The 27,956-nt window shown below is 34.5% G+C and overlaps 1 protein-coding gene across 6 annotated transcripts; it reads right to left on the bottom strand.

The window, feature by feature from the left end:
* Nucleotides 1-27,950, bottom strand: LOC140884587 (ABC transporter C family member 13). 6 transcript variants are annotated; one of them, XM_073291380.1, is made up of 36 exons: nt 27,932-27,950; nt 23,536-23,576; nt 23,350-23,437; nt 22,878-23,027; nt 22,653-22,784; nt 21,936-22,036; nt 21,216-21,279; nt 20,400-20,651; nt 14,978-15,047; nt 14,008-14,068; nt 13,831-13,918; nt 13,589-13,707; nt 13,260-13,357; nt 13,007-13,073; nt 12,531-12,648; nt 12,303-12,419; nt 12,109-12,189; nt 11,797-12,027; nt 7,881-7,982; nt 7,745-7,812; nt 7,403-7,534; nt 7,160-7,307; nt 6,146-6,426; nt 5,887-6,043; nt 3,590-3,765; nt 3,404-3,515; nt 3,233-3,286; nt 2,683-2,805; nt 1,980-2,078; nt 1,762-1,854; nt 1,421-1,531; nt 1,193-1,357; nt 915-1,102; nt 649-838; nt 396-563; nt 1-324 (listed from the first exon to the last, which is right to left on the bottom strand). In XM_073291380.1, exons 3-36 carry the CDS (start codon nt 23,398-23,400, stop codon nt 244-246), a joined length of 4,248 nt encoding a protein of 1,415 aa, XP_073147481.1. In that variant the 5' UTR covers nt 23,401-23,437; nt 23,536-23,576; nt 27,932-27,950; the 3' UTR covers nt 1-243. The 6 variants fall into 6 exon arrangements, with proteins under 6 accessions (XP_073147481.1, XP_073147478.1, XP_073147479.1 ...); XM_073291377.1 differs by lacking the exon at nt 27,932-27,950 and adding an exon at nt 24,764-24,893; XM_073291378.1 differs by lacking the exon at nt 27,932-27,950 and adding an exon at nt 23,808-24,009.
* Between the last annotated feature and the right edge of the window lie 6 nt (nt 27,951-27,956).

The following is a 27,956-nucleotide window of genomic DNA, read 5'->3' as shown; positions in this document are numbered from 1 at the left end:
TTTCAAACACCATTATTAAATTTCCTAATGAAATACATGACCGAATGGTTACTCAACAATTTCTAAGCATACAATACTTGACATTGAAAAATTTTCCTAATTGCATATGAAAATTAGTTTACCACTAATGTACCATACTACCAGCCTACAAGATTACACAAGAAACAGATTGACCAGCATCTTGAAAACTACGATAAATGACCATAGTAGTGACAAGAACAGAAACCTGCATATAATTTAATTTTACATGGCTGATGCTCTGGCAAAGCTGGAGAATCTAGATGATTCATCCAGAAGAAGTACCTGCGGATTTCCCTGTTCGACCTGTGAAAAATACAAGAAGGAATGACCTTTTTGCGCCAAAAAAATTAAGATCAAATCTCGTGTGAAATTACCAGTAATCCTTGATCGAAGACGAGGATGTGGTCCATGGTCACAACAGTGGAAATGCGATGAGCAATCGTTACAATGGTCCTGCTTTTACATTCACTTGCGATAGCCTTTTGCAGCTTAGAAGCCGTTTGAGTATCCACATTTGCCGTGCACTCATCCAAGCAGAGTACCTGAAATCATATTTAGTTGGACATGATCTTCACAGCGAGAATCACGACTCCTAGTGCAACTTCGTTACTCCATCGGTTTTTGTACCTTAGAAGGCTTGAGAAGACTACGTGCAAGGCAAAGAAGCTGTTGTTGGCCAACAGAGAACGTTGTTCCCGACTCTTTTACCTGAATGTCTAGTCCTCCTGCTGCTTCAATTTCATCTTTCAGACAGCATTTTTCAAGTATTTCCCATATCTTCTCATCGCTGCTGGTCTGGAACGGATCGAGGTTGACCCTGAAAATTCAGGTGGACCACCATAATCTAAGTATTTTCTTTACGGATATGGAACTTTCTGACCATAACTTATTACCTCAAGGACCCTTCAAACAGAAAGGAACTCTGGGGAACGATAGCTAATTTAGACCGAAGATCTCTAACTGGGATACCGACGATATCTATGCCATCCAAAAGAATGCATCCACCACAAATAGGGTTGAGACGGAATAAAACATTCAAGATGCTTGATTTTCCGGCGCCTGTCCTTCCCACAATTCCCACCTGATTCAATGTAATGCCGCCAGCCTTTCAGTTAATGAGTAATTAAGTATAAGAGATTTCGATTGCTCTATTGGAGTAAAATCAACTGACCGATGTTCCTCCAGAGATGATAAAAGAAACATCAGATAATGCAGGGGGCAAGGACGGCATGTATCTGAGGATCACATTTCGAAACTCTATCTCCCCTTGAGACGGCCAAGTAGGATCTAATGAATGGCCTCTTCCACTCAATTCTTCTTGAGGGATGTCCATGTACTAAAAAAGTAAAAACAAATGTATCTCAACATATCAAGTGCATAAAATCTTCAACTAACTCACCTGAAGAACTCTCTCAATTGAAACCATCTCCTTCTCTGTCTCAGTGAAGCTTGTCAAAAAACTTCCCAACAATGATACTATAGGGGAAGCATAAGAAAGAGCCAGCCCAACCTATGCATAGAAAGATTATTTTATTATCATTATCCTTCAGATGACAACTCGGGAATAGCACAAAACCATAAACGATAAACTCTGTGTGGGGTCACCCTTTAGGGGACCTTGAACTCAATGATCAAGAAACCAACTTTGTCCTGTAACAATTAGGCTCCCTCACTCATAGATGATGTTCGAATTAAGAAAGCAATAGCACAAGCTTTCAGAAATATAATAATAATATTTACCAGTCCTGGAGTACCCAAACTGACAGGGAGATATCCATGAGTTCCAATTATAGCCATCACAGCAACAAATGAGACAATAATAGCGGCCACCAACTAGAAACAAATTCATCCATCATGACTTGTAACAGTATGGAACTTAACATCATAAGTATGAGAACTATTAAATTTCAGGCTTATAGAGAATCAAATATGATCAAGAAGAACTTTTGGAGGCATACCTGAAGACGAAGAGAGAGCCACAAACTTGCGACTACCTCTGTGTACGAAGTCTGCTGATATAACTGCACATGCTGTAAGAATCTGAACAAGAAAAAATCCTGCACACAAGTTTAACTAATTGGCTTCTCTGAGAAATCACATGGAAGTTGAACGCAAAAACATCAAAAGCACAGCCTAGAAGAATTAAACCGCAGTAAAGTAGCGCATCTGTTGATTAAATAAGGAATGATAAAAATGTGCATGCTTCGCAAAAGACTCTAAATAAAATAGTTTGTTTTCAGAGTATTAATTCTACCAGGCCCACGATAAAAGGGGTGATGCTCCATTTTGACAGTTTTTTTGTTCGAAGCAATCAATGAAATAAAAAGGAAAATGAAGCTTCTAAGATTTTCAATGAAAAGAAACTCGATACCAAGGAACAATTCCCCTAGGAAGATCAATACAGGCTTCAGTAAACTAAATACAAAATGAATATCCTATTTTATTAAATGTTCATGACTTACAATCCGTGAGACCTGCTCATTCACGACTTATGGCTACCATATTGGTCGCAGCAGAGACCAATAAAAAATTAGAACTTCCATAAACCAGAGGATGACATTGTAGTAGGATAGTTGGTTATGTTCTCTCAACAGTTAACAGTATAAAATAATGATGATTCAGATATGCATAAAAACTGCGGTTGAAGAGTTATAAACTTACCACAGATTTTAAAGCTCTAATTGTTGAGGAACCATCTAATGTTTCGGTAAATGAAGTATAAATAGGCGAACGAGAAACACTGTCCAGTCTTCTCAATTCCCGCGAGGTTGATCTGTAGTAGAACTGCAAGTTGTCAAATGAGTAAATCTGCTATTTAAATTCTTCAAGCCATTGTTAGTTCCATAGCTTATTACAATAACAATAAATTAGTCAAGGACATTTCCTACAAAATATAAAGGGTGGGAGCAATAAAATGATTAAACCAGTGCAAACGACTGAACATTTCGTTTTATCAACCATCGAGTGTAAATAGAGTGAAGGAGTTCCTAGCAAGAATCCTAGTTAATTAATAATTATGCCATATGAAAGCTGTTATATCATGACTAGCCAATATTAGCTCTAATTTATCCTGGTCCACTTTATTTTTCTAAAGGAATGCCTCTATATTGGTATGTAGTCCAAAAAAATAAAAAAATACAGAAAGATGCAAACCTGTAATTGGAATGCTGTCCCTATATTGGTATATATTACTAAAAGATATGATGCAAACCTGCAATTTTCTGTACACGAACCAAAAGGGCAATAACAGAAGCAAAAACATGACCTGCACAAACAAAGTTAATCCCATTAAGCTATTACACACAAACTTGTCATATTACATGTTTTTTAAGGAATCAATAAAAGAAATTTAATAAACTGAACTGCTAAGGCCGGCTATTACCTGGACAAATGACAACACTATAGCAATTCCCAATAGGCCCACAAAATTAGCCAAAAGAATGTTGAGAATAAATGGAAGGGAATCATCAATGGTATAAAGATCTGAAGACAATCTATACATTTAGTTAGTACTGAAGTGGAAGAATATGACAAACTACAAAGTATTTTTAGTGGGATGCCATGCTACCTGTTTAATATTCTTCCACTTGGGTTCTGATCGAAGAAACTGATTGGTGCATCGACAAGTTTACGCAGCAACTGATCATGTACTCTAATAGCAGCCCGTAAACCACCAAATGCGAACAAAAATGCTCTCACTAATGTCAAAGACGAATTAATCAAACAGAATACACTGAGTATGACCTGAAAAATCAATTAAGCAGTTATGTTAAACAGGTTTTACAAATGGCGTAAGTCAACTATGCTCTTCATTTGGTTCGACTTTGAAATCAAGGAGCAAGAGAGGCAAAGAGTATAACTTAATTTTTGAAATGTTTTGAGTGTGAATCATATCTTTCATTACTGATTGCTTTATTTGTCTCTAGACTATAAACAAAACTCTTTTATGCAATACCCGATTTTCTGGTTGTTTTCCAGAGCTTCCACGTCTACATGTTACGTTACGTAAAAAGAAAGAGTTTGAGCTTGAATTCTTGGAATTGTTCATTTAACAAGCCAAGCTGGGAGAATGGTTGACCTTGAGTTCATAGGTGAATAGATATTATATATATATATATAGATATCCGTATGCGTGTGGGTCTGGAGATATTTTTTGAAAGTTCACTCCAAGTAAACAGTAAGTTCTTTATATCTTTGTGAAGATATTATGAAATGCACAAACTAATGATCTGTAACCTCCCCTCTACATATATTTAAGTTTATGACATTCCCTCCACATCTTTTTTTTTATTTTTCTTTTAAAAAAAGATCTTCTTTTACGACAAACACATGATTAACCCATTGCACGATGCTATTTTAATAAACTAGCATGGAATACGTGCAATGCACGTTGGCACTAATTATATATAATATGAATTAAAAAAATATATATATAGAAAGTTAAAAATGTAATCTCTAAAACTTACATATTATTAGCAAATGATAATAAACGTAGCATATATAAAACAATATTGATTGAAACAAACTCAAAAAAATGTTTACCCATCCACACACCATACATTAGGGAAAGTAACCAAAATAATTCATCAATTTAGATGGAGATGAAATGACATGCAATGTGTGTGTGTGTAATACAACAGATGTAAATTCAAATTTATAGTTTGACTCCAAGCGTCTACTATCATTGCAACATCTTGCTAAATATATATCCTAGAAGTAAATAGTAAGTACAATAAGAAAAAAAAAATGGATGATACAGTGACAACCGAACAAGTAAATTAAAGAACTAATCTCTCTTCGTTTTGCACTTACCCATGTGCAATTCTTTGAGGGAAACTGAAGGCCAAAACTATGAACCCAAATGCAATTTTCCAGAAAATTTCAAAATTTTAAATTTTAAGCCATTAGCAATTAACGAATACACCAAACAACAATTGCAATAAGGTGGAGCAGTTGTGACTATTCAAAGAAATTAAAGGGAGAAATAATTGTTATAGAATTTAAATCGTGATTAATTTTAGCTTTTAATTTGACATTCATGGTAATCGACCTATTCTAATTAAATATTGTTTGGTAATATATAAGTATGGAGAGACTCAATTAAAATGGAAGTTATCATATAATGTATGTGGATGAAGGGTTCATTTCATCCACTTTTATAGGTCTCTTGTGATTCAAATTTAGCAATTTTTTTATTAATAATATGTAAATTCACAATTGAATTTTTCAGAAATTAGTAAACTAACGAAAGAAATTTTAAAAGTTTTGATTAACTATAATTTTCTTTACAACTCAATTATAAGATTAAATCAATTATGATTATCCTCATCAATGCATTTACTCGTGTGCTTGTTTAATATATTCACTTATTTAATTTAGGTAGTGTTTGGAAGAGCTTCTAGGAAGCACTTCTCAGCTTTTTCTTCACAAAATTTCAAAATGAAGGGTACCACATTTGTCACTTGATAATTAGAAGAAGTAAACATATGAAGGGTATTTATGTCCGTTCACAATTAGAAAACTTTACTATCATCCACGGTATATAGATAGATATAGATTGAGGTTATTTTTTAAAATTCAAATTAGTTTAGGGTCAGCTTAATTCAAGTCCAAAATTATGTAATTTAGTTACGGGATGTATTTACTTATTTTGTAATTTTTGTTGGGGGCCTAATTACATCTATTTAAGACCTAGAACTTGTTTATTTCTTTTAATGTTCATATTATTTTATTAGACCATTTTTATTGGTCTAAAATAAATTTTATTTTAAATTACATCGTCAACTTAGGCCTTACGGATATACAACCGGTAAGCAATTTCTCGTAGGATATCATTCATACTTTCAATAAAAAAAAATTGCTTACCAGATAAAAGGTGGTGGAATACTCTCTTTGGCCGCTTCCTGTAGTGTCGACCCAAAATGACAGCCACAGATCATTGCCATTACGAGAAGCTTGCATTAAGATTGCTGAGAGGCATGTGATAATAGCAATGAACCAACCAGAGAATGCAGCATAAGTTCTGTGGAAGATGAAACTAGATGCTAAAATTGAATTTAAAAATAGCTAGGTCATTTAAATCTGTTGTTTCGGCAGAATATCAATTGACAAAGTGAAAACTCACTGATAAACTTTTAATTCTACTCTTCCCTCCTTCCTTGTTTCAACTTCAATGATGTCTTGAACTTCAATTGAAGTGTTGGCGCACTCAACTTCTTGAGTATTCTCAATGGATTCAGTCAAACTATTCCATTTTTTCCCTTTATTTCCTATTTTGGGAAATGTGTCGTAATCATTTAATGATATTAATGAAACATAGGAAGCAACATATGAGTCGGCTGGATTTCCCACACACTTCATATGTCCTTTATCCATCACAACAACAATGTCGGCCACGTGTATTGCCTGTAGAATTCCATTAATGGTTCCAGAATTCCATCCATACAAGTGCTAAAGTAAAAGGTTCTTCATATAGTTACATAAATCTCTGTATCCAAACATTTAACTATACTGTGTGTATGGTTCAAGTTGCAGAGTTAATCACAAAAATGTTGACTAATTTCCAAAATTAGGCAAATCGCTATAGTAGCTTGTTTCCACTTCTTAAATTGCTTAATATGCACATTGACAAGGGACATATTTTTGTTTCTTACATCATTTGTTTATCGAGTATAGTTTTCACATGATTGTCTATGCTACCCACAAGATGCACAATAGGAAATCAAAAACATGTCTAGAAGTGTGTAATATTGCAATGCAATATTTGGCGTGGATAAGATTACAGATTTTCAATCTAATTAAGTTTCAGATTTGTATAGGGAGTGGAGATTAGTCTTGGGTTAACTTACTTGGTGGCTTTTCTTCTAGATTATTGGCATGGACCCCTGTAATTATCACACCCTTTATTTATATAATATTATCATTTCTGATCAAAAAAATATATTGCAATGCAAGGACACAAGCATCTTATAATTAGACAGAAGGTGGCCTTAGTATGAATTAAGTTTTATACCAGAAAAGAATCACTACAATTTGATGGTTTTATACTTGTTCAATAGTTATTGTCAGTTTAAGTAAAGAAAAATGGATTAGAGAAACGTATAATATTAAAACCTGAATGTTATCCATAAGAAAAAACCTGGATGTTATGAGTACAAAGAATGCGAGTCTTCTGGTTCATAAGATGGCTAAGAAATGCATTTTGTAAAATTGAGAATGCTACATGCGCATCCACAGCACTCAAAACATCATCGAGCAGGTATACATCGGGTTCATGGTAAAGAGCTCTGTTCATTGCCATGATAAAACAAAAAGGACTTAAGAGAAAATAATTGATCCATTGCGCAACAATTCGAATTTGACGTTGTCAGTGGATTATCACCTGGCAAGCGCAAGACGAGCTTTCTGTCCCCCAGATAAATTGACTCCTTTCTCACCAACACAAGCACTATCACCTCCTAACATTAGTGAAACATCAAGATCCAAAGCACATGCCCTTAATATTTCCAAATATCTGCTCAAGTAACAGGATAAAAGAAAATTTTCTTAGAAATTTTATATTTTGAGATCTTTTTTTTAGAAATATTATTTTCTGAGAAAAGATTGACTCCAGTAGCGTAGAACACTGTCCCATTTAAGAATTGAAGGCCCTCGCCTGATTGAACATATCAGGAAAAAGAACCATTACTTGTTGTCATTCATAAAGGTGCATGGAATACAATACCTTTTCCCATCGTAGTCCTTCCCTAGCAAAATATTTTCACGGATAGTTCCAGACATCATCCAGGGAACCTAAAGCAGAAGTGAATGAAAATTTGAGTTTGAAAGCAGGCAAATCACGATAGGAAGAGTTAATTAACCTGTGGTACATATGCTTTTGTTCCACTCAAATGTACTGATCCATTGACGAGTCTCGCTTCACGTAGAATCATATTTAAAAGGGACGATTTACCTGATCCAACCTGTAGCACATATTAGAACTTCAAAATATTTATTTAAATTGATAGGAGTCAAAAAATCGCATGCTACACTAGCTCATTTTAGTTCCGTAAGTGCGTGAGTTTTTCGAGTCCTCCATATTTTTCTCTAAAATTCAAGTTTTTGAGCATTATGGCCTTTACTCGCATAATCATGAATTACTGTAGGAAAAAAAAAAAGCGAAATCGAAGTTCGGGGAGGACGATTTATCAAGGGCGGACGGTAGGCTTTGCGCCCTATCAGATAAATTATCCCACCTGGGAGGGAGAATATAGTTTATTGATGAAAGTATTTCTCCCAGGAGCACAGAAATTTCCGCCATGGCGCAATGACAGCACTTTGAAAGAAACAAAAACAGAAAACCACGCACCTAGGCGGGAAAAGGTTGTGGCCCATGCGCAACACGTGAAGTAAAAAAGGATACATTTGGTGCGGAATGAAAAACGAAAGATAGGAAGGTTGGACTTTTAGATGATATAAATAACTAGAGACTAGTTTGGAAAAGATTTTTTTCAGCAGCCGCTATTGGAGGGAGGACGAAAACAAGGCGAAGGAGAGCAAGCAACCGAGGAACCACACGTGCAGTGTTTATTCTTGAACTTTTGTCATCTTTTATTTGATTCTTCTAATTTAATATCAAACTTGTGATTAGGTTATGGATTATGTGCGTAGCTAAACTCATTTTGTTGGGATTTAGGGGATCCTACCCCAAACTTTGAACTAAGATAATTTTTCTTCAACTTTTGACAAGTGCTTGATTGTGTTATTAATTTTCTTTGAATCGTTGAAGCGTAACTAACTTCTTCGTTATTTTATATTGTGATTGATATCGAAAGAAGAGTTCACGGTAGGAACGAGTAACATAATCCGTGGAACTATAGTTTTATAGAAATATGGAATTGAATACATGTTGATAGTGATAGTCCAGTAGGTTGAAACCTAGGGGATTCCAAGGAACTAGGAAGGTTAATGAATTCACCTATAGTAAATAACTAAAGACTTTTAATTATTTCGTAGTGTCGAATTAGTTTAGCATTAGTTGAAAAAGAATGTTAATAAACCAGGGAGTCTCGTCAAAGAGAGCATATTGGATCGCAATCGATGCATGAAAGAAATTATCATGAAGTATGAGCTTGGGAAAGTCGAAAGAGAAGGCAGAAATACCTTGTGATTAAATAATAACCAACAAAGGGTAAGGCTTAAGAGAAAGTGGTGAAGCCGGAAAAAAAAAAAGAAAGAAAAAGCTCATGTTTTCTCAGTAACCGAGTTTCAAATATGCTCTCTTCTTTGTGATACAACTACCATTTCTTGATAGCCCACACTCCAGCCATGTACAAGCTTAATAAGTCCTAGTTGTGGAGAAGATGTGTGTGAAAACTACACTTGTATCGACGTATTATTGAGTCATCTAGAACGACTGAAATTGTATGAAACACATGACGCTAGAAACAATATGACACACACACGTTTACTTTCTTTTCAAGGGCATACTGTGGAAAATTTTAAGTAATGCTATGATGTGTCTTGATTCAAGGGAAGCTCGTTATTGAGTCCCTGAGGCCCTCGAGAAAAAAATATTCGTCTTAGTTATTTCATTCTTCTGTTTATAACCTATTTCGCTTGAGGGCAAGCAAAAAGTTTGTATGGGGGGTTGATAGGAGCAAATTTGCATACTAAACTAGCTAATTTAGTCTAGTAAGCGCGTGAGTTTTTTTTAGTCTTCCATATTTTTGTCTAAAATTCAAGTTTTTGAGAATTATGGTCCTTACTCAACTAGTTCTAAATTACTATAGGAAAAAAAAAGGCGAAATCAGAGCTCGGAAGAATGATTTATCAAGGGCCGACAGTAGGTTTTGTGCCCTAGCAGATAGATTATCCCACCTTGGCGGGAGAATATATGAGTTTATTGATGAAGGCATTCCACTCAGGCAGATAGAAATTTCCGCCATGGCAAGATTCCAGCACTTTGAAAAAAACAAAAGACCATGCGCCTAGGTGGGAAAAAACTGTGGTCCAGGCGTGACACGCAAAGTAAAAAAAGAAACTTTTGGTGCAGAAAGGAAAAGGAAATATAGGTATGTTGGACTCTTAGAGCCCGTTTGGATTTTGTAGAGATTTTTTAAAATAAGTGCTTTTAAAAGCTACAATTTTTGGCTTTTAAAAAAGCACTAAAAAAAAGTGTTTTTTTGGCCTGGTTTTTGAATAACTCAAGACTAGGGTTTGGAAAGGATTTTTTCAGCAACCGTTATTGGAGGGAGGATGAAAGGCAAATGAGAGCACGCAACCGTGGAACCACGCGTGCTGCGTTTATTCTTGAACTTTTGTCATCTTTTATCTGATTCTTATTCGATATCAAACTTGTGATTAGATTATGGATTATATGAGTGCTAAACACATTTTGTTGGGATTTAGGGGATCCTACCCAAACTTGGAATTCAGATAATTCTTCTTCAACTTTGACATGTGCTTGATTGTGCTATTAATTTTCTTTGCATCGTTGAAGCATAACTAACTTCTTTGTTATTTTATATTATGATTGATATCGAAAGAAGAATTCACAATAGGAACGCGTAACATAATCCGTAGATCTACATTTTGCATAGAGATATGGAATTGGACACATGTTGATAGTGATAGTACAATAGGTCGAAAGCTAAGGGATTCCAAGGAACGTTAATGCAATCACCTATGGTAAATAACTGAAGACAATTAATTATTTCATAGTGTCACCTTAGTTTAACGTTACTTGAAAGAGGATGGTAATAAACCAGGGAGTATCGACAAAAGAATGAATTAATTGTTGAAGTTAATTATTTAAATTAACCAACGGGTAGGTGAACTGAAATTCCAACAAATTCATCAAACACTTGATTTCCAAATTTATTTTATATTTGTTCTTCTGCCAGTGAATTGCACTTTCTTTGAAATTTTATTTTGTGGCAATTGAATTAATTAAATCTCACTTTTGTTAAATTTGCTGAAGAGTTTTTCTACGAAGAATAGAAATTGTGGACACATTCTCTGACTCTTTGTGAACGATACTCGTACTCATACATTATGTTATAACTTGACTCATGCATTTTGCGATTTATTCGAGAATAATTTTTTAGATTTCATAGCGTAAGAAAAGCTCGATCTTAAATCAAGGATATTACTTCAAGAGGAAACCTGTTTTGCTGTGAAAACAAGAAGGATTAGAACTATGAAAAGCTCAATACCATCAATTCAATAAAAGAGCTTGTTTCAGTGAAAGCAAGAACGCAAATCAGGTACTGTCTGCATAAACTCAGGATAAAATTGGAATTTTTAGAGGAGATACAGAGCTGACATACTTTACCAGAGCTAAGATATCCAAATATATCTATGAAGCATTTTTGGAAATGTGTGTGAACTCAGATTTTTTTTTACCATTACATTATCCAAATTATTCTAATCTATTTTTGAAAGTTCACTGTCTGATTCTTCTTAGCTCCAATAACTCAAGGACACTAGTTCAACTAATGTTCTAACTTTTTTTAATAATTTACAATTTTAAGAATAATAAGGTATATTGCTTGAATACTTGTAACTGGTCCATCACCTACTTCAATTTAGATTACAGATACTGTGAGCATTACACTTGGATGGACCTAAACAATCAATATTCGTTACAGAATGAACTTCTAAACTCTTAATCATGGGGAAGTTAGTACTGCGCATTCATGATAAATAAATTCACCATAAGAAGTTTAGAAATATTACAGATAAAAAAAAAACTTCCCTCTATAATGGAATATTTATCATGCAAAGAATATTTACCTCTCCAATCACTGCTACCATAGAACCCTTGGGCACAAAAAGATTAACATGCTCCAAGACCAAGTCAAATTCCTTTTCGTTGTTGCTTGACCATGTACAAGATGCGTCATGGGCAGCAACAGCAGTTTCTTTACCATTAAAATGCTTATCACAGTCGAAGGTAGTTTCAACCCTATCCTCACCTTCATAACAAGAGAGGTACCTTCTCAATCGCCTAGTTGATATAGCTGCCTGTAATAATAGATCTTATTATTCTGATCCCGTCATCTTTGCAGTCAGATATTTCGGGAACTGAAGAATATGAAAACTCACATCAATCAACCCATTGATGACCCATGGGAATGAGTTCAGAGGAGAGATCAGATTGTTAAATAGAGCAAGGCAAGTGAAAACCTGAAACTCAATTCCAGTGAAAGTAACAAGACTTCATTGATACCAAAGTTAAAAGAGATCGTCTTCAGTAATATCTGGTATTCGCATAGTATGTAAAGAATTAGTGACGATACCGTCGCAGCATCAAGCTTGTGGCCCATTAGAGTATATAGTCCAAATGTGAAAAGAGAAAATAGGGTCGGAGTTGTTGCCCAAAAGAACACACACCAGGCATCCAAATATTTTCTTGTCTGACATAGAGAAGAGAAGTACATAAGCTCAAGAGTTTAGCAACTTCCTGACATGCAGAATGATTACAAATTCAACTGATTCTAAGCATGTCTTCACAAAAATCTTCTTACCGATAGATATCGAACTTCGGAGGACCTTGTCTTCATTAACCAGCCAGCAAAAAGAAGTTCCCAACCACACATTTTTAAAGTGCGGATGTAAGTTAATAGTTCAGCTGTTTTTCGGATCCTGCTCAATGGCATTTTTGTATCAGAGTTTCTACATTGTATGAAATATCAATGTTGTACAGACCATCGCCATCTCAAATTAGTAGTCAAGAGGAATATTTATTCCATTTATTCACAGCCCCATTCAGCTGCCATGAAGGTTCCAAATAACATCTTGTTTTTTTTTTTTGTTCTCTTAATTGTTTACGGGAACAAAGATTCTAACATGTCATCCCTTATGGATTCTATACCTGTCCTAAAGCCAACACCTAAACCTGTCTCAGCGTTACACTAACAAGATATGTTTGGGAAGATGAGACAATGGTATAGACAGAGGCATGTTTTTCTAGGTTATCACGGAGTCTCAAGAAAGTATATACCTTTCATCCTTTTCCTCCATCATATTTTTGGTGGCATTCGCAATCAAATTAGCAATCCACTTGTTAACTGTGAATTAAATTGTGAACAAATAGGATATAATTCAACTCTTACTAAAGCATAGGATTTGGAAAAAAAAAACAACTCAAAGCAATTAAGAAATAAGTAACTGTAGCTTGATGGCCAAAGGATAGTCCAAATCAATTGTCATTTGGATGTGAACAACTTGATAAACAAATCAGTTTGTTGAGATACCTGGAATTAGCAAAATAGTAATCGCTAGCCCGGACAAGAAGGCAAAGTTGACTTGTTTATATAAAAGATAGAGAGCAATCCCAATTTGCAAAGGCAAGCTGATGCAATTACAAAACATGCACGGGTTAAAGTATAGTTACAGAATTTGTTGATGTATCTTTGGCACATTTATCTGGTTTTGCCAACACAAATAATGTTTCAGAAAGAGAATTATATAACTTCATTGATCAGTTGGGTGAGGTAAATAACACTAAAAAGCATAATATATGTAATATCTTGAAAATAAAATCTGAGGAAACATGTCTATAGTTTTAGAGTAGAATTATAACCTCCACATATCATGCACACTGTTGCACAGGTTTACAATTCTGTCAGCATCAACAGACATAAATGTTTGAATTTCTCCTTCAGAAAATTTTGATCTCTCTGCTAAGCTAACACAAAGACACTGAGAGAAGATATGCGGACAGTCAGCAAGATATAATTATGCATCCTGTACAGGAAAAAACCGATGAGAGAATACATTTGCATTTTGAGAAAATAAAGGTTCAGGGCTATTATAAAGATTTACCTTCCGATAAATGAGAGTCATAATGCTAGATCTTAACTTCAGCCTCAGTTGTGAAAGATGAAAAGAATATTGTGTGTCAAGGAATGATCTACACAAATAAATAAATATATTTAAGAAAGAGTATCCCTAAAAATTGTAAGAAAAATCATATAATTATGAGAAACGAAGAAAGATTACTTTAAAACAGATACTAAGCCCAATGATATTGCAAGGACATAACCATCAACATTTTTGGAACCTGTTGAATGAACAACAAATCAATATCACTTGACAAAACAAGTTGCAATAGCTGAATAAATAGTGAGTTAATTGTGAGTGAATATTATGAGGTGTTGACTGGAGCAAAGATTAGGAGAACACATAATCCAGTCTATGTTATAATTAGCCTAGGGAATGAGTTGCACTCTAATTCAAGAAAAAAATCCTTAAATTTGCCTATATAGGCGTCATAGGATATCACTATAAACACCAAGCTTGACCATAGATGGATCCATGGTCCTGATTAAAATTTTAATAAACACTATTTTGTTTATTCAAAATAATATACAGGCCATAGAGGTGATTCTTGTGCTTTCGTATCTACTCGTTTATAAAATATATATGAAGCGGTAGGAAGATGGGTCCAAATAGAAAGCAACAAAACACAAAATTATGTGATTCAGCCACTAGAGGGTAGAAAAGCAAAGATCAACCAAACAATAAGATTAAATGAGATAGCCAAAAGCATAAAAATTGTTCTAGAACAAGGACTAGGTATGAACTGTGAACAATAACCAGGACAACATTGTTCCTTCTTGTATTTTTTTTCTTTCTTTCTTTCTGCTTTTTTTTTGTGTGTGCATCATTTGAGATATATATATATATATATATGTGTGTGTGTGTGTGTGTGTGTGTGTGTGTGTGTTACGGATGACTCAGTTACCACATTGAAAAGTGAAATAATATTATAATAGTAAGACAAAACATAGCTTGAAAGCCTACGTTCTCTAATTAAATAACAATAAAATATTTCAAAGTTAAATCTTTATGGATATATCAAATATGAATTCTGAATATCATTTTCTGTTTTCAACAAAAGAAAAAAAAGCAAACAAACAACAACGAGACTTAGAAACCTACAGAGGGAAAATTATTTAAGGATGTAAACCTTGTTGAAGGAATCGGATTAGCTTATTGAGAAGTAGTGGTCCAGCAAAGCCAATGCAGTCATTAAGCACCTAAAAAGCAGGCAATTGACACGGCAAAAAACAATGAATGAAATGAGAAAATGAACTAAATTATCTAAATACTTCAACTTGACAAAAAAGTCTATCATGTAAGACCAAATGGCTTCACATACTGTTTAAGAGGTAAATTATCCGGACTACAATATACATTATGTAATTATTTCTCTGACATAGCTTTATGCAAGTTGTAGACAACATGACGCACAAAATTCATAAAGCAACTTTGTTTTTTTGAAAACATAGTAAGTGTTACAGATTGTATATATATGTAGGAATTATATGATATGATTCTCCTTGATTGTAGGGATTGATTGTAGGGATTTGATTAGTCTATTTCCTAATATAGGCTGATACTCTGTATATATATATGTGTATGAGATAGATGAATAATATACAAGTGATATGTATTCTTTCTCAATATACGCTGTAATTTAACATGGTATCAGAGAACTAATACAAATTGTAGGAAGAGTCACTTGCCGATCTGCCAGTTCTTAGATTCCGGCCATCGGAATCCCTGCGTGTGAATCGTGATTGAGAGATTCGAGACCGGTGCGTCTGCTGTCAGAAATCTTTTCGGTTTGGTCAGCATCAGTTCAGGTGTGGGACCTTTTACGCAGAAGGTTCAAAGTTTCCTTTGACTCTTGCTACCTTTCGGATATATGGCTGAGAAGAAATCTGTAGTTGTGTCTGATGTTGTTCCTGTGTTCTCAAAAATCACGGAACATAAACTAAATGGCTCTAATTATCTTGATTGGAGTAAGACAGTTCGTCTTTATCTGCGCAGCATTGATATGGATAAGCATATGGTTGATAACCCACCTACAAATGAGTCAAAACAGACATGGTTGAAAGAGGATGCTCGATTATTTTTACAGATACGAAACTCCATCGACAGTGAGGTAATTGGTCTAATTAATCACTGTGAATTTGTGAAGGAACTAATGGAATATCTGGATTTCTTGTACTCTAGAAAAGGGAATATTTCTCGTATTTATAAGGTGTGCAAAACCTTTTATCGTGCGGAAAAACAAGATAGGTCTCTTACAACCTATTTCATGGATTTTAAAAGAACTTATGAAGAACTCAACATGTTATTACCATTCAGCGCTGATGTAAAAGAACAGCAAAATCAACGTGAGAAGATGGCCGTAATGAGTTTTTTGGCCGGGCTTCCACATGAGTTTGAGACAGCTAAATCTCAGATTCTCTCCAGCTCTGAGATTTCATCTCTGCAGGATACTTTTAGTAGGGTGTTGCGCACAGAGAACTCTCCACCTGTTGGACTTAATAGTGCTCTTGTTTGTCGAAATAACATATCTGAATCTGGAAGATATCAACACAAGAATGGTGGTAAAGGAGTAGGGTCAAGCAACTATGACAAACATTTTGACACTCGAGGACAGGAATTTCGTGGTATTGTTTGTCATTATTGTCATAAGCCGGGACATATGAAACGTGATTGCGGGAAATTGCAGAATAAGAAACCACAGTCAGCCTACATCGCTTCCACAAATGGCACTTCTGAGCAATTTTTCACGGTTCCTGCTCATGAATATGTCAAATTCTCTCAGTACCAAGAGTCATTAAAGTCCTCATCCACCCCAATTACCGCCATTGCTGAGTCAGGTAAACCAAATGCATGTCTTGTTTCTTCATCCACGAAGTGGGTCATTGATTCTGGTGCCACAGATCATATGACAGGTAATTCTCAGTTATTCTCTGCATTTTAGTCACATAGCTCCAATTCTACAGTTACTTTAGCAGATGGATCAACCTCTCATGTTTTAGGATCTGGCAAAATCACTCCCACTCCTTCGATTTCTTTGCATTCTGTCTTAAGCTTACCCCAATTGACTTTTAATCTAATTTCTGTCAGCAAACTTACTCGTACCCTCAACTGCTCTGTCTCATTCTTTCCAAATTACTGTCTATTTCAGGATCTTACGACGAAGAAGATTATTGGTAAAGGACATGAGTCAGGAGGCCTCTACATTCTTGATACGCAATTACCGAAGTCCATTGCATGCTCTGGAATAACAGCCCCTTTCAAAGCTCATTGTCAATTGGGTCATCCTTCTCTACCAGCTCTGAAGAAACTTTGTCCACAATTTCATAACCTATCCTCATTAGATTGTGAGTCATGTCAGTTTGCTAAACACCATCGTCTTAGCTCAAGTCCAAGAGTCAATAAACGAGCCAGTGCTCCCTTTGAATTAGTTCATTCAGATGTTTGGGGACCCTGTCCTGTTTTGTCTCAAACTGGTTTCAAATATTTTGTTACTTTTGTTGATGATTATTCTCGTGTGACATGGTTATATTTGATGAAAAGTCGTTCTGAATTATTTTCTCATTTCTCTGCCTTTTTTGCTGAGATTAACACTCAATTTAATGTTCCTATTCAAACATTGCGAAGTGATAATGCTAAGGAATACCTATCAAAAACTTTTCGAACTTACATGACTAAACATGGCATTCTCCATCAGACCTCTTGTGTCGACACACCATCTCAAAACGGGGTTGCGGAGAGAAAAAATAGACATCTTCTTGAAACTGCTAGAGCTTTGTTGTTTCAAATGCATGTTCCGAAACGTTTTTGGGCTGATGCAGTTTCCACAGCTTGTTTTCTAATTAATCGTATGCCATCATCCATCCTTCATGGTGAGTCTCCTTACCACGTCCTCTTTCCGACTAAGACCCTGTTTCCCATGGACCCTCGAACGTTTGGTTGTACTTTTTTTGTTCGGGATATTCGTCCTCATGTTACAAAACTTGATCCAAAATCTTTGAAGTGTGTTTTTCTTGGGTACTCTCGGGTTCAGAAAGGATACAGGTGTTACTGTCCTCATCTTAACAAGTACTTGGTGTCGTCTAATGTCACTTTTCTGGAAAATACACCTTTCTTTCCATCTGTGGACAGTCCTGGTCAGGTAGAAGATGATGATCTGTTAATCTATACTGTCACATCTTCTATTTCTGACCCTACTGAATCTGTCCCCATCAAGCCTCCCATACAACAGGTTTATTCTCGTAGACGTCTTCATCCTACTCCATGTCCTGCACCAGCCTCTTCGTCGGTAGATCCAATTTCCAGTGTTGATATACCAATTGCTCTTCGTAAAGGTAAACGTCAATGTACTTATCCAGTGTCATCTTTTGTATCTTATAATCACTTATCATCATCCTCATGCTCCTTTATTGCTTCTCTCGATGCTATTTCTGTTCCTAAGACTGTTCATGAAGCTCTGTCACATTCTGGATGGCGTAGTGCTATGATTGACGAGATGAACGCACTGGATGATAATCATACTTGGTCTTTAGTCAATCTACCTGCAGGTAAAAAGGTAATTGGATGCAAATGGGTGTTTACCGTTAAAGTCCATCCAGATGGATCTGTTGCTCGACTAAAAGCCCGACTTGTAGCTAAAGGCTATGCCCAAACTTATGGCGTGGATTATTTTGATACTTTTTCTCCTGTTGCTAAACTTACTTCTGTCAGATTATTTGTTTCCATGGCAGCCACTCATGACTGGCCGTTATATCAGTTAGACATCAAAAACGCTTTTCTTCATGGTGACCTTCAAGAGGAAGTTTATATGGAGCAACCACCTGGCTTTGTTGCTCAGAGGGAGTATGGGAAAGTTTGTCACCTTCGAAAAGCCTTATATGGTTTGAAACAAAGCCCTCGAGCCTGGTTTGGAAAATTTAGCGAGGCAACTGAGAAGTTTGGAATGAAGAAAAGTAAGTCTGATCATTCTGTGTTTTATAAACAATCTGTGGTGGGCATCATTTTGTTGGTTGTATACGTGGATGATATTGTCATTACTGGAGATGACATTGAAGGTATTTCTGCTCTTAAATCATTTCTTCACAACCAGTTTCATACAAAGGATTTAGGGGTTTTAAAATACTTCTTGAGTGTTGAGGTAACAAGAAGTAAGAAAGGAATCTTCTTATCCCAAAGGAAATATGTACTTGATTTATTGACTGAAACAGGAAAACTGGAGGCTAAACCATGTAGCACTCCAATGATTCCTAATCAGCAGCTCACAAAAGATGGTGAATTATTTGAGAATCCTGAGAGGTATAGAAGATTGGTTGGAAAGTTAAATTATCTCACTTTAACTCGTCCAGATATTGCATATCCAGTCAGTTTTGTAAGTCAATATATGGCTTCTCCAACCGTTGATCATTGGGCAGCTGTTGAACAAATTTTGTGCTATTTGAAACAAGCTCCTGGACGAGGTATCCTGTACAGCAACCATGGTCATACTAAGGTTGAATGTTTTTCAGATGCTGATTGGGCGGGATCCAAAGATGATCGAAAGTCGACATCTGGTTATTGTGTCTTCGTTGGAGGGAATCTAGTTTCATGGAAAAGCAAGAAGCAAAATGTCGTCTCACGATCGAGTGCAGAATCAGAATATAGAGCCATGGCAAAGGCTATGTGTGAGATAATGTGGATATATCAGTTTTTGTCTGAAGTAGGCCTTAAAATCTCAATGCCAGCCAAATTGTGGTGTGATAATCAAGCGGCTCTACATATTGCTTCCAATCCTGTCTTTCATGAGCGAACTAAGCATATTGAAATTGATTGTCATTTTGTACGTGAAAAGATCCAACTAGGTTTGATCACTACAGGATATGTAAAGACGGGAGAACAACTGGGAGATATCTTCACAAAAGCTTTAACTGGAGTTCGGGTTAATTACCTTTGTAACAAGCTGGGCATGATCAATATCTATGCTCCAGCTTGAGGGGGAGTGTTACAGATTGTATATATATGTAGGAATTATATGACATGATTCTCCTTGATTGTAGGGATTTGATTAGTCTATTTCCTAATATAGGCTGATACTCTGTATATATATATGTGTATGAGATAGATGAATAATATACAAGTGATATGTATTCTTTCTCAATATACGCTGTAATTTAACAAGAGTGTAGGGATTTGATTAGTCTATTTCCTAATATATGATTCTCCTTGATTGTAGCTTTATGCAAGTTGTAGACAACATGACGCACAAAATTCATAAAGCAACTTTGTCTTTTTGAAAACATAATAAGCAACAACTTGCCAATCATTTGTTTCCCTATGAAATAGTGAGAAACTCCAGAACTTTCTAGTTTGAAAAACATGAACACAAGCAATATAATTAAAATGAGTTGCGAGTCTTGTGATAATTCCAAGAAGCAAATCTTTGATAATGTGAGAGACATTAAATTTCTCAATATATCTTCAGATGAGGTGATAAACACAAATTCATTTCAAAGTTTGAATAACACTACAAGTCAAGTAACAGCAGTAATTAAAGAGATACGTAGAATACAATGTATTACCTTTACCAGACCTATGCAAATGTAGGGCCATCCATAAGCCGAGCAAATTGTCTTGAACAAAGAGGGGTGACTAAAGTTGCTTTTCAGTTGAGCTTCCCAAAATCTCAGTATCGTATTATGGCAAAACGATGGATCCATATCAACTGGTAGCTTCAGTAAATCTTCAAAATCAAGCTGCCTATTTGCACCATGTTGCATTACTGGATTAACCGATTTGAATGTCATGAAATGCCAAACTTTACGAAGGATTCCCTTCAACAATAACATAAAAGAGTGCATAATCAAAATCTGGTTCATGGTGCATAACTGAAATCCGGTTCACAGTTAATACCTTAAATCTCGTTAAAACAGTTATTTTATTGTTTCAACCATGCACAGAGATTGTAATGGTGTGTAAAGATTTACGGATTCAATTATAAATTTAAAATCTTCAATTTTGAATGCTCCATTTTGAAGAAATACAATAAGTTTATTGCAAAAGTAAAAACCATAAGTTTCTTAGCTTGGATAAGGTGTTGAAACTAATTGTTCAAACTTTACTAGGAAAAGGACATATTATCATGGTACAGCTGATTCGTATCACATTTTTTAGTTGATGAAGTTGCAACAAAGGAGAGAGAAATTTGTGATGCATGACAACTTTTGAGAGCAGGGAAAATCCAATGGACAATTGAATTTAGCAATAACAAGTAAAGAAATTAATTAATTTATCAGATACATTGATGTTAAAAAGGGTCTCCATTAGCTCTTGTGTACATCATTAATGCCACATCGGAGATCCAAAAAGCATAGAACGATGATGGAGAATATTCGTACCAAGTCCCTGAAAGTATCTTCTTCAATTGCCCTTTGGTAAGGAAGGAGAGGTTCCACGATTAAACTGAAGGTAACCCATGACAGATATACCACATCAGTATATAAACATACTCACATGAATTTGCACATATATATATCAAAAGTAATTTACATCCTAAAAGAAACTCTACCGGGAGAAGAGTAGTGATAATTTTTTTCTGTTCAGACAATATGAAGCAGCATTGGACAAACTAAAAGTGGGCCTCTTCATATTTTGAAGGAAAACAAAACCATGTTGGTGCCTCATAAATAGAGCAGGGCTCACAAAAACTTCAGAAAAATAAAGCATTGATTCCAAGAGATGAAATACAGTCCTTATTTCTTTCAAAGCCTTTAATATTAAATTATGATGATTGCACCTTCAATATCAACATTAAATTCAAAGGTTTATATAGTTTACTACATGATAAGGTGGCAGGGCCATCTAGGAAAAAATATCAAGCATTTCGACTTCCTTACTTCTTCACCATGTTACATACTTTTTAGAAAGGTAGTTCACAAAGATAGCACGAATTTCATGTAATTCAACAATGCAACAATGCAACATCTAACACACTAGATGTCAACCATTATTTTCGTTAATTATTTTGATGCCAATAAACAGGCACACCAAACATTTTTAAAATAATTTTCCAAGAATTTGAAAAGCTAAACCTGAAACCTTTATGAGACTAGAGCTACCTGCTTTCATGAGTTCTGGCTTTCACTCTGATTATGTTTATCAAAATCCCAAAAAAGATGTCTGTGACAGCCCCACAGATTTCCATGGTCCATTTCACAACCTGTGACCGAAGATGTACAAAACACTAATATGTCAACTTTTTGAGTTCATTATATCCTTAAATATGTATCTTTTCAATCAAGCATCACACAGAGGACAAGATAAGATTTTGGACAATGAAATTTTATTAGAACTTTCTGTGCAAATACTTGAATCTCCATTCCTATCTTTTAATCAATTAACAATTCTTAGAACATGTACAAAATGAGGTGAAGCAGAAAAGAACAGGCACTTGAGAATAACTGAAGGAATAGGTAATGGCACATAGAAGGCATAAAAAGCCTGCAACATTTCTTAAACGATTGCATCAGGTAACATTGTTCTCTGATTCCATAGTTACGCACCATGACACGTCGTTCAGCATTTCAAGCTTTAAATTAATTATTTTTTTAAAAAAAATTTCTCCACATTGTTACTGCAGTCATGTGATCTATTCTTGTTATTATTGGCAATCTTGAATTTCAAATGATTACCAGAAACTAAGTGAAATATAATAGAGATAACTTAAATCAAACTTTTGTTGTTTTTCATTCAACAAGGCAAGTGCTTATGAAAAGATGAACAGTTCATAATATCTGAGATAAAAGGTATAATTATGTAATTTATGTGATGATTACCCCAGGTGAAGAAAGAACAATTTGCAGTTGAGGGATCAAGAAAGCAAGTTTTGCCATCCACCAAAAACACAACATTCCATTGGATAAGACATCCAACCAACTTCCACACCTTGATACAAGTAGAATGATCACCTGAGATTCACGAAAAAGCAAATAATAGTTCAAGAAAACAACATGAACGCTGCCCTCCTGGATTTTCTATGGATTAAATAAATTTGGATTTACCCAGACTGAGAATCGTGAGCATCTAAATAGCCATTCATGGTATGGAGTGGATTGGGTGCGCGTCTTCACAAGCACAACCATGTCAAAAGTTGTAACACATGCTCCAAAAGCAGCTAGAATGTACAGTAAAATTCTTGCTGAAAGATGTATCTGCATAATTTGACGTCATACCAGAAAAATTTCAAAAAGCTCATAGAGAGTATCAAACAGGTAAACAAAATCAGAAAATGAATGCGTCTTCTGCAAAAGGTTTTTATACAAAATCAACAGAGCATGTCGGTAATCACTGCAGATATGCGAAAATGTTAGCAAGTCAATAATATGAGGCATAACTCGAGATTAGTTCAAGAATAGGACAAAGTCTTCTGTAACTTCTTCTGGATCACCCCATTAAATTTTCCTTATCTATATGTAGCTCAATTACACGTATAAAATTTCAAGGAAAATTGAACAATAAAAGTTTATTGCATACCCTTCTCCTATCTTTTTGCTGTTTATTAGCAATTCCAAGCCCAGCAACCATAAGAGTAGTAGCCACATTTGCTCCAAAACCTAACACTGTGAATATTGCTAAGAAAAAACAATGGATACGTACATGGAGTGTAGCTTATTTGTCATATGATTAAATATGGCATCAAAAAAAAAAATCAAAGGATATAAGTTGTTAAAACACTCAGAAATCCCATTTTTATTCCACACCTGATCAACAAAAAGTAAAATCAAGATTCAAGTTAGAATCACCAGAAAATCAACAAAAGAAATTATTTCCTGATAGCATTGTATCATGAACAAGAATCATAAACCACATGCTGCAATAAACCTTTTACGTGGGATAAATTCTCTTCCTTTCACATTCCTCCGAAAAACACACAACTTTATTCTGAACCTTTATGAACATTCAATAATTAAACAATGCTAAATAGCCTATACCTTTCAAGATTCCAGAAATTTACCAGTTGAATAAACCATAACCAATGATGGAGCCAGGATTTTCGTACAGGGGAGAGTAGAGCTCGAGCTCAAAAGATCGTAGAGGGAGGGGCAAAATCATATTTTTCTGAAAATATAATACATAAAATATATGTGTATACTAAAAAATAAAAATAGGAAATAAAATGATTCGTCCGTCACAGTCCACCTCTCATACTCTGCCACTGACCGTCAGTATTGTTGACATACAAAATTTACAACAAAACCAGTTGTGCTGAGGAAAACGTAACCGCCAAAAGGAGTACAACTCTACAAACCTATTGATATTGCAAAAGTAAAATGAATAAATACTTTTCACACCATGGAATACGTTATGTAATCTCACAAAGACCAAAACCAAATAGAATGTCATAAATTAACATCTCTATATTATTTTTGGCCTATTTCAAGGAAAATACTACCAAACAGAGAGTGTAACTGAGCTAAAAAAATAGTTCAAAATACAAAAATCAAACGCGTGTAAAATAAAATTCCTCATTTGGGATACAAAATGCATTGTTTTCTGATACACAACGACACGCACTGAAGAATTTCTGCACTTTGATTACATGCCTGCTCGACGCAAGTAAAATCAAGAGCTCCATTTGGAATCACACGAAAATAAAGAAAGTCCAAAACTTTTTGACCAATACTTTCTTATGATTGCACAAGAACGCATTCTGCAGTTCATTTACAAATTACAGGCATTCACTGATTGTTTCGGTGATGACACACATTCAGTGATTAATCCCGGTCCAAATTAATTTTTCAAGATTCAATCGACAAGCGTACAATTCAGTGGTTTACGTAATCCTGGATGCCTGTTGGCATAAATACTTGAAACCCCAAAATTACACATGTGAATAAAATTTCCTGCAAATCACAGAAAATAGAAGAAGACGACAATGTGGGCATACATATGGAGAATCAGGGCACAAGTATTTCACCAACTCCATAGCTCTGTTAGTACTGAAGCTCGATTCTCCAAGAACTACATGTGGCGAGATGGGTTAGTTTTATACATGCGGAAAGGTGGCGAGAGAAGATAGTGTGAAATCAATTATCATAAAAGAAAGAGAAAAATCATGTTTTATATATTGGAAATTTTAATATTTTAGTTTAATTTGTGCAAGTGTTGCAAACTAATCGATTACATTTTTTGAGGGGATATTTGGGGAATTGACCTTGGTCAACATTTTTTTAAAAAAAATTGACCTCCCCAAGTGATATGAATTGCATCAGGGAGTCATTTAAAAAAAAAAAAAAAACAAAGTTTACCAAGGTTTAAAAAAATTACCCATTTTTTGATTTGACTCGATAAATATTTAATTATATTTGAAATTGTGGAACTCGAGTCTCTAACATGTATAAACTCTTTTTCGAATCAAACTGATAGGATCGATTGAACCTCTATGGATCCTCGGTCGGTCACTAGTCGACTGATCTGTAATTCGATTGTGAGTTCAGTTGTGATTAGCAGCTTGACTATAGTGTTTTTCATGTATCGATATTAGTTGATCAACATATTGATTATGTGCGAAAAGATATCAACTAACAAATTGAACAAGTGTCAAATGGCTTGACTGAATATGTGCATGAGAGTGCTTGATTGAAAAATAGAGTGACAAAGAATTTTTTTTGTTTTATGATGTTCGAAGACTGAAACTTCTACGTCACCCCTTCTTCATCTCGAAAATATTCACTCTATAAAACTTTAACTATTACAATCACTTTGCAACAACATAATCCAAGACTAAGACTTACACCCAACTGTCTATCTTAGAACTCCTGAACTTAACACAAGTTCAGTCCTCGACTGAAATCACTCATAATTGAATGTGTGTGTACAACACTTACTTATCTTTATACAGAGTACTACAATTCGATAGACTTAGCACAATTGATTTTATACTTGATCAACTATATCTTGAGACGTGTGCTTGATCAATTTGCTTCAATTATTCTTGAAGATCTTTGGTTAACTGCATGAATGCTTTGATAATACGAGAATATATGTAGTGTGAGAGTTCCAGACTTATTCTATATCTAAACTGATCTTCATATGCTATTTATAAATTTGAATTGCAACAATCACATTTGAATTAAATCCGTTTAAACAAATAGTCGTTGCTTTGTCTTTTAGCTTCTAACATCCGTACTTTGTTATGTGCATTCTACTCATATGCTCTTTTGTACGAAAAACTTTATTCAAAGATTATTGGCTTTGACTGATGGTTTCTGAGAAGTTCATCGACTGAACGCAATGTCGGAGCCAGAAATATCAATCTACCCGAGCTAGAATTTTAAGCCCTTCAATACTTTAATTTTTTGAATCGAGCTATCCGGGGTAATATCAAATTAATCCAAAATTATTAAAAATTAATATATTAAAAATTTTAAAAAAAAATTTGCCACCCAGGCTAAAGCCGGGGTGGCAATATGTGTGGCTCAGCCACTGACTGAACGTATTGTGTTACTTCCAGTCGAGCTTTTATTTAGTTTACTTGATATATTCAGTCGAGCATGCTTTACTAGTCCAGTCGTGGTTTCAGTAAGCTTGTGAACTAATTCAGTCATCTTTTTGTTCGGTTGAGCTTCAGTTTTAGTCGTGGACAAGTTTAGTTCTCATAAGGATAGTTTGTCAACACCGAACCTATGATATTCCAACACAAACTCAAGCCAAAATTATTTTGTTTGATAGTTCGCGAGCTTAGGTAGCATATTAATATAATATCTTTTTATATTATAATAGCTCAATCCCTTAGACTAACTGTTTTGGTCTTTTATGTGTTAAGACTTAATTACCCCAACATGTTTTTAAGTATATTGTTATATATGTCTGTTTCATATTTTTTAAAAATTTCATGTCTCATTCATTTAATATATTTTATTTATTTTAAAAAATTATTTTAAAATAAAAATTAAACATACGTATGGAGCACATGATATATATATATATATATATATATACATACATACATACATTTCTTTATACATGCAAAAGCGTGTGCCACAATGGCTAATAATTATTATATATTAAACATATATACATTTTGAACTTCGGAAGCTTCATTATTGACATTAATGCTCCAGCAATAGTTCAAATAGCTCAAAAATAGGTTCAAACATATTCGAATTCGAACTTCATTTCGAATCGAGTTAGAACCAAAACAAAATTATAATTTTCGAGCTTTGAACTATCTCAAACTCGAATATTCTTAATTCAAGCCGAAATATTTTACTACAATTTGATTCGTTTACACTCATGTTTGTACTTCTAAATTTTTTTGTATATAGCTTTAGTCTTTTTTTATCTAAGAGTGTCAATGTAGCACAAAGCCGAAATATTTTACTACAATTCGATTCGTTTATACTCATGATTGTACTTCTAAATTTTTTTATATATAGCTTTAGTCTTTTTTTTTTTTTATCTAAGAGTGTCAATGTAGCACAAACATCAACTTCAAGTTAGTCTCGTTGTTGGAATATAATAATTGTCTTTGTTAAGTATGTGACCGGACTTATAATTGGTATCAAAACCAATATCATAATTTGATTTTCATTAATGGTAAGGAGTGTAATTATTGAGATAAATATTATGAGACTGCAATAATTGACATGCTTACTAAATCAAAACTTAAAGTTAAAATTATTTAAAAGTATTTGAGTTGCACCGTTTAAAAAATATTAATTGTAATTAAAATAAAGATAACTGAAATTTGATAATCAACGTAAAAATTTCTAGTTGTGTCAATAGATATTAATAATAATTCGCTCGAATTACTAACGGACATAACTTTTATCTTCTATAACTATTCAATAGTTTGTAAACTGGAAAAATTTATAACTAATTGAACATATTATTTAATAAATTATAATTTTAATTATAATTGCATCCACATCATAATCATATACTAGCTCCGAAACACATACACGCTATGTGTGTAATATACTACATAAATATAAATACTTATTTTTTTGTTACGTTGTTCAATGAAGTCAAATAATTCACATACATAACAATGTCAAGTAGCCAAAAACTACACAATGACAATATATTCAAAAATAAAAATTGAGAGTATTACCTGTAATAATTTGGAAAGAAGTTAC

Source organism: Henckelia pumila, chromosome 2, assembly GCF_033568475.1.
Source record: "Henckelia pumila isolate YLH828 chromosome 2, ASM3356847v2, whole genome shotgun sequence".
In the NCBI taxonomy this organism is placed as follows: Eukaryota; Viridiplantae; Streptophyta; class Magnoliopsida; order Lamiales; family Gesneriaceae; genus Henckelia; species Henckelia pumila.
Note: the sequence above shows the minus strand (reverse complement) of the source record. Positions and strands in the feature narration are given on the sequence as shown.

Coding starts and splice junctions, on each gene's coding strand:
- LOC140884587 (XM_073291377.1), bottom strand. CDS start 24,802: ATGGAGTTGGTGAAATACTTGTGCCCTGATTCTCCATAT. Junction 23,438..23,535: donor TCTGAGTGTTTTAACAACTT/ATATCCTTTGAT, acceptor AGCAATATTCAC/AGTGTTAGGTTTTGGAGCAA. Junction 2,079..2,682: donor TTAGAGCTTTAAAATCTGTG/GTAAGTTTATAA, acceptor ACTTGTGTGCAG/GATTTTTTCTTGTTCAGATT.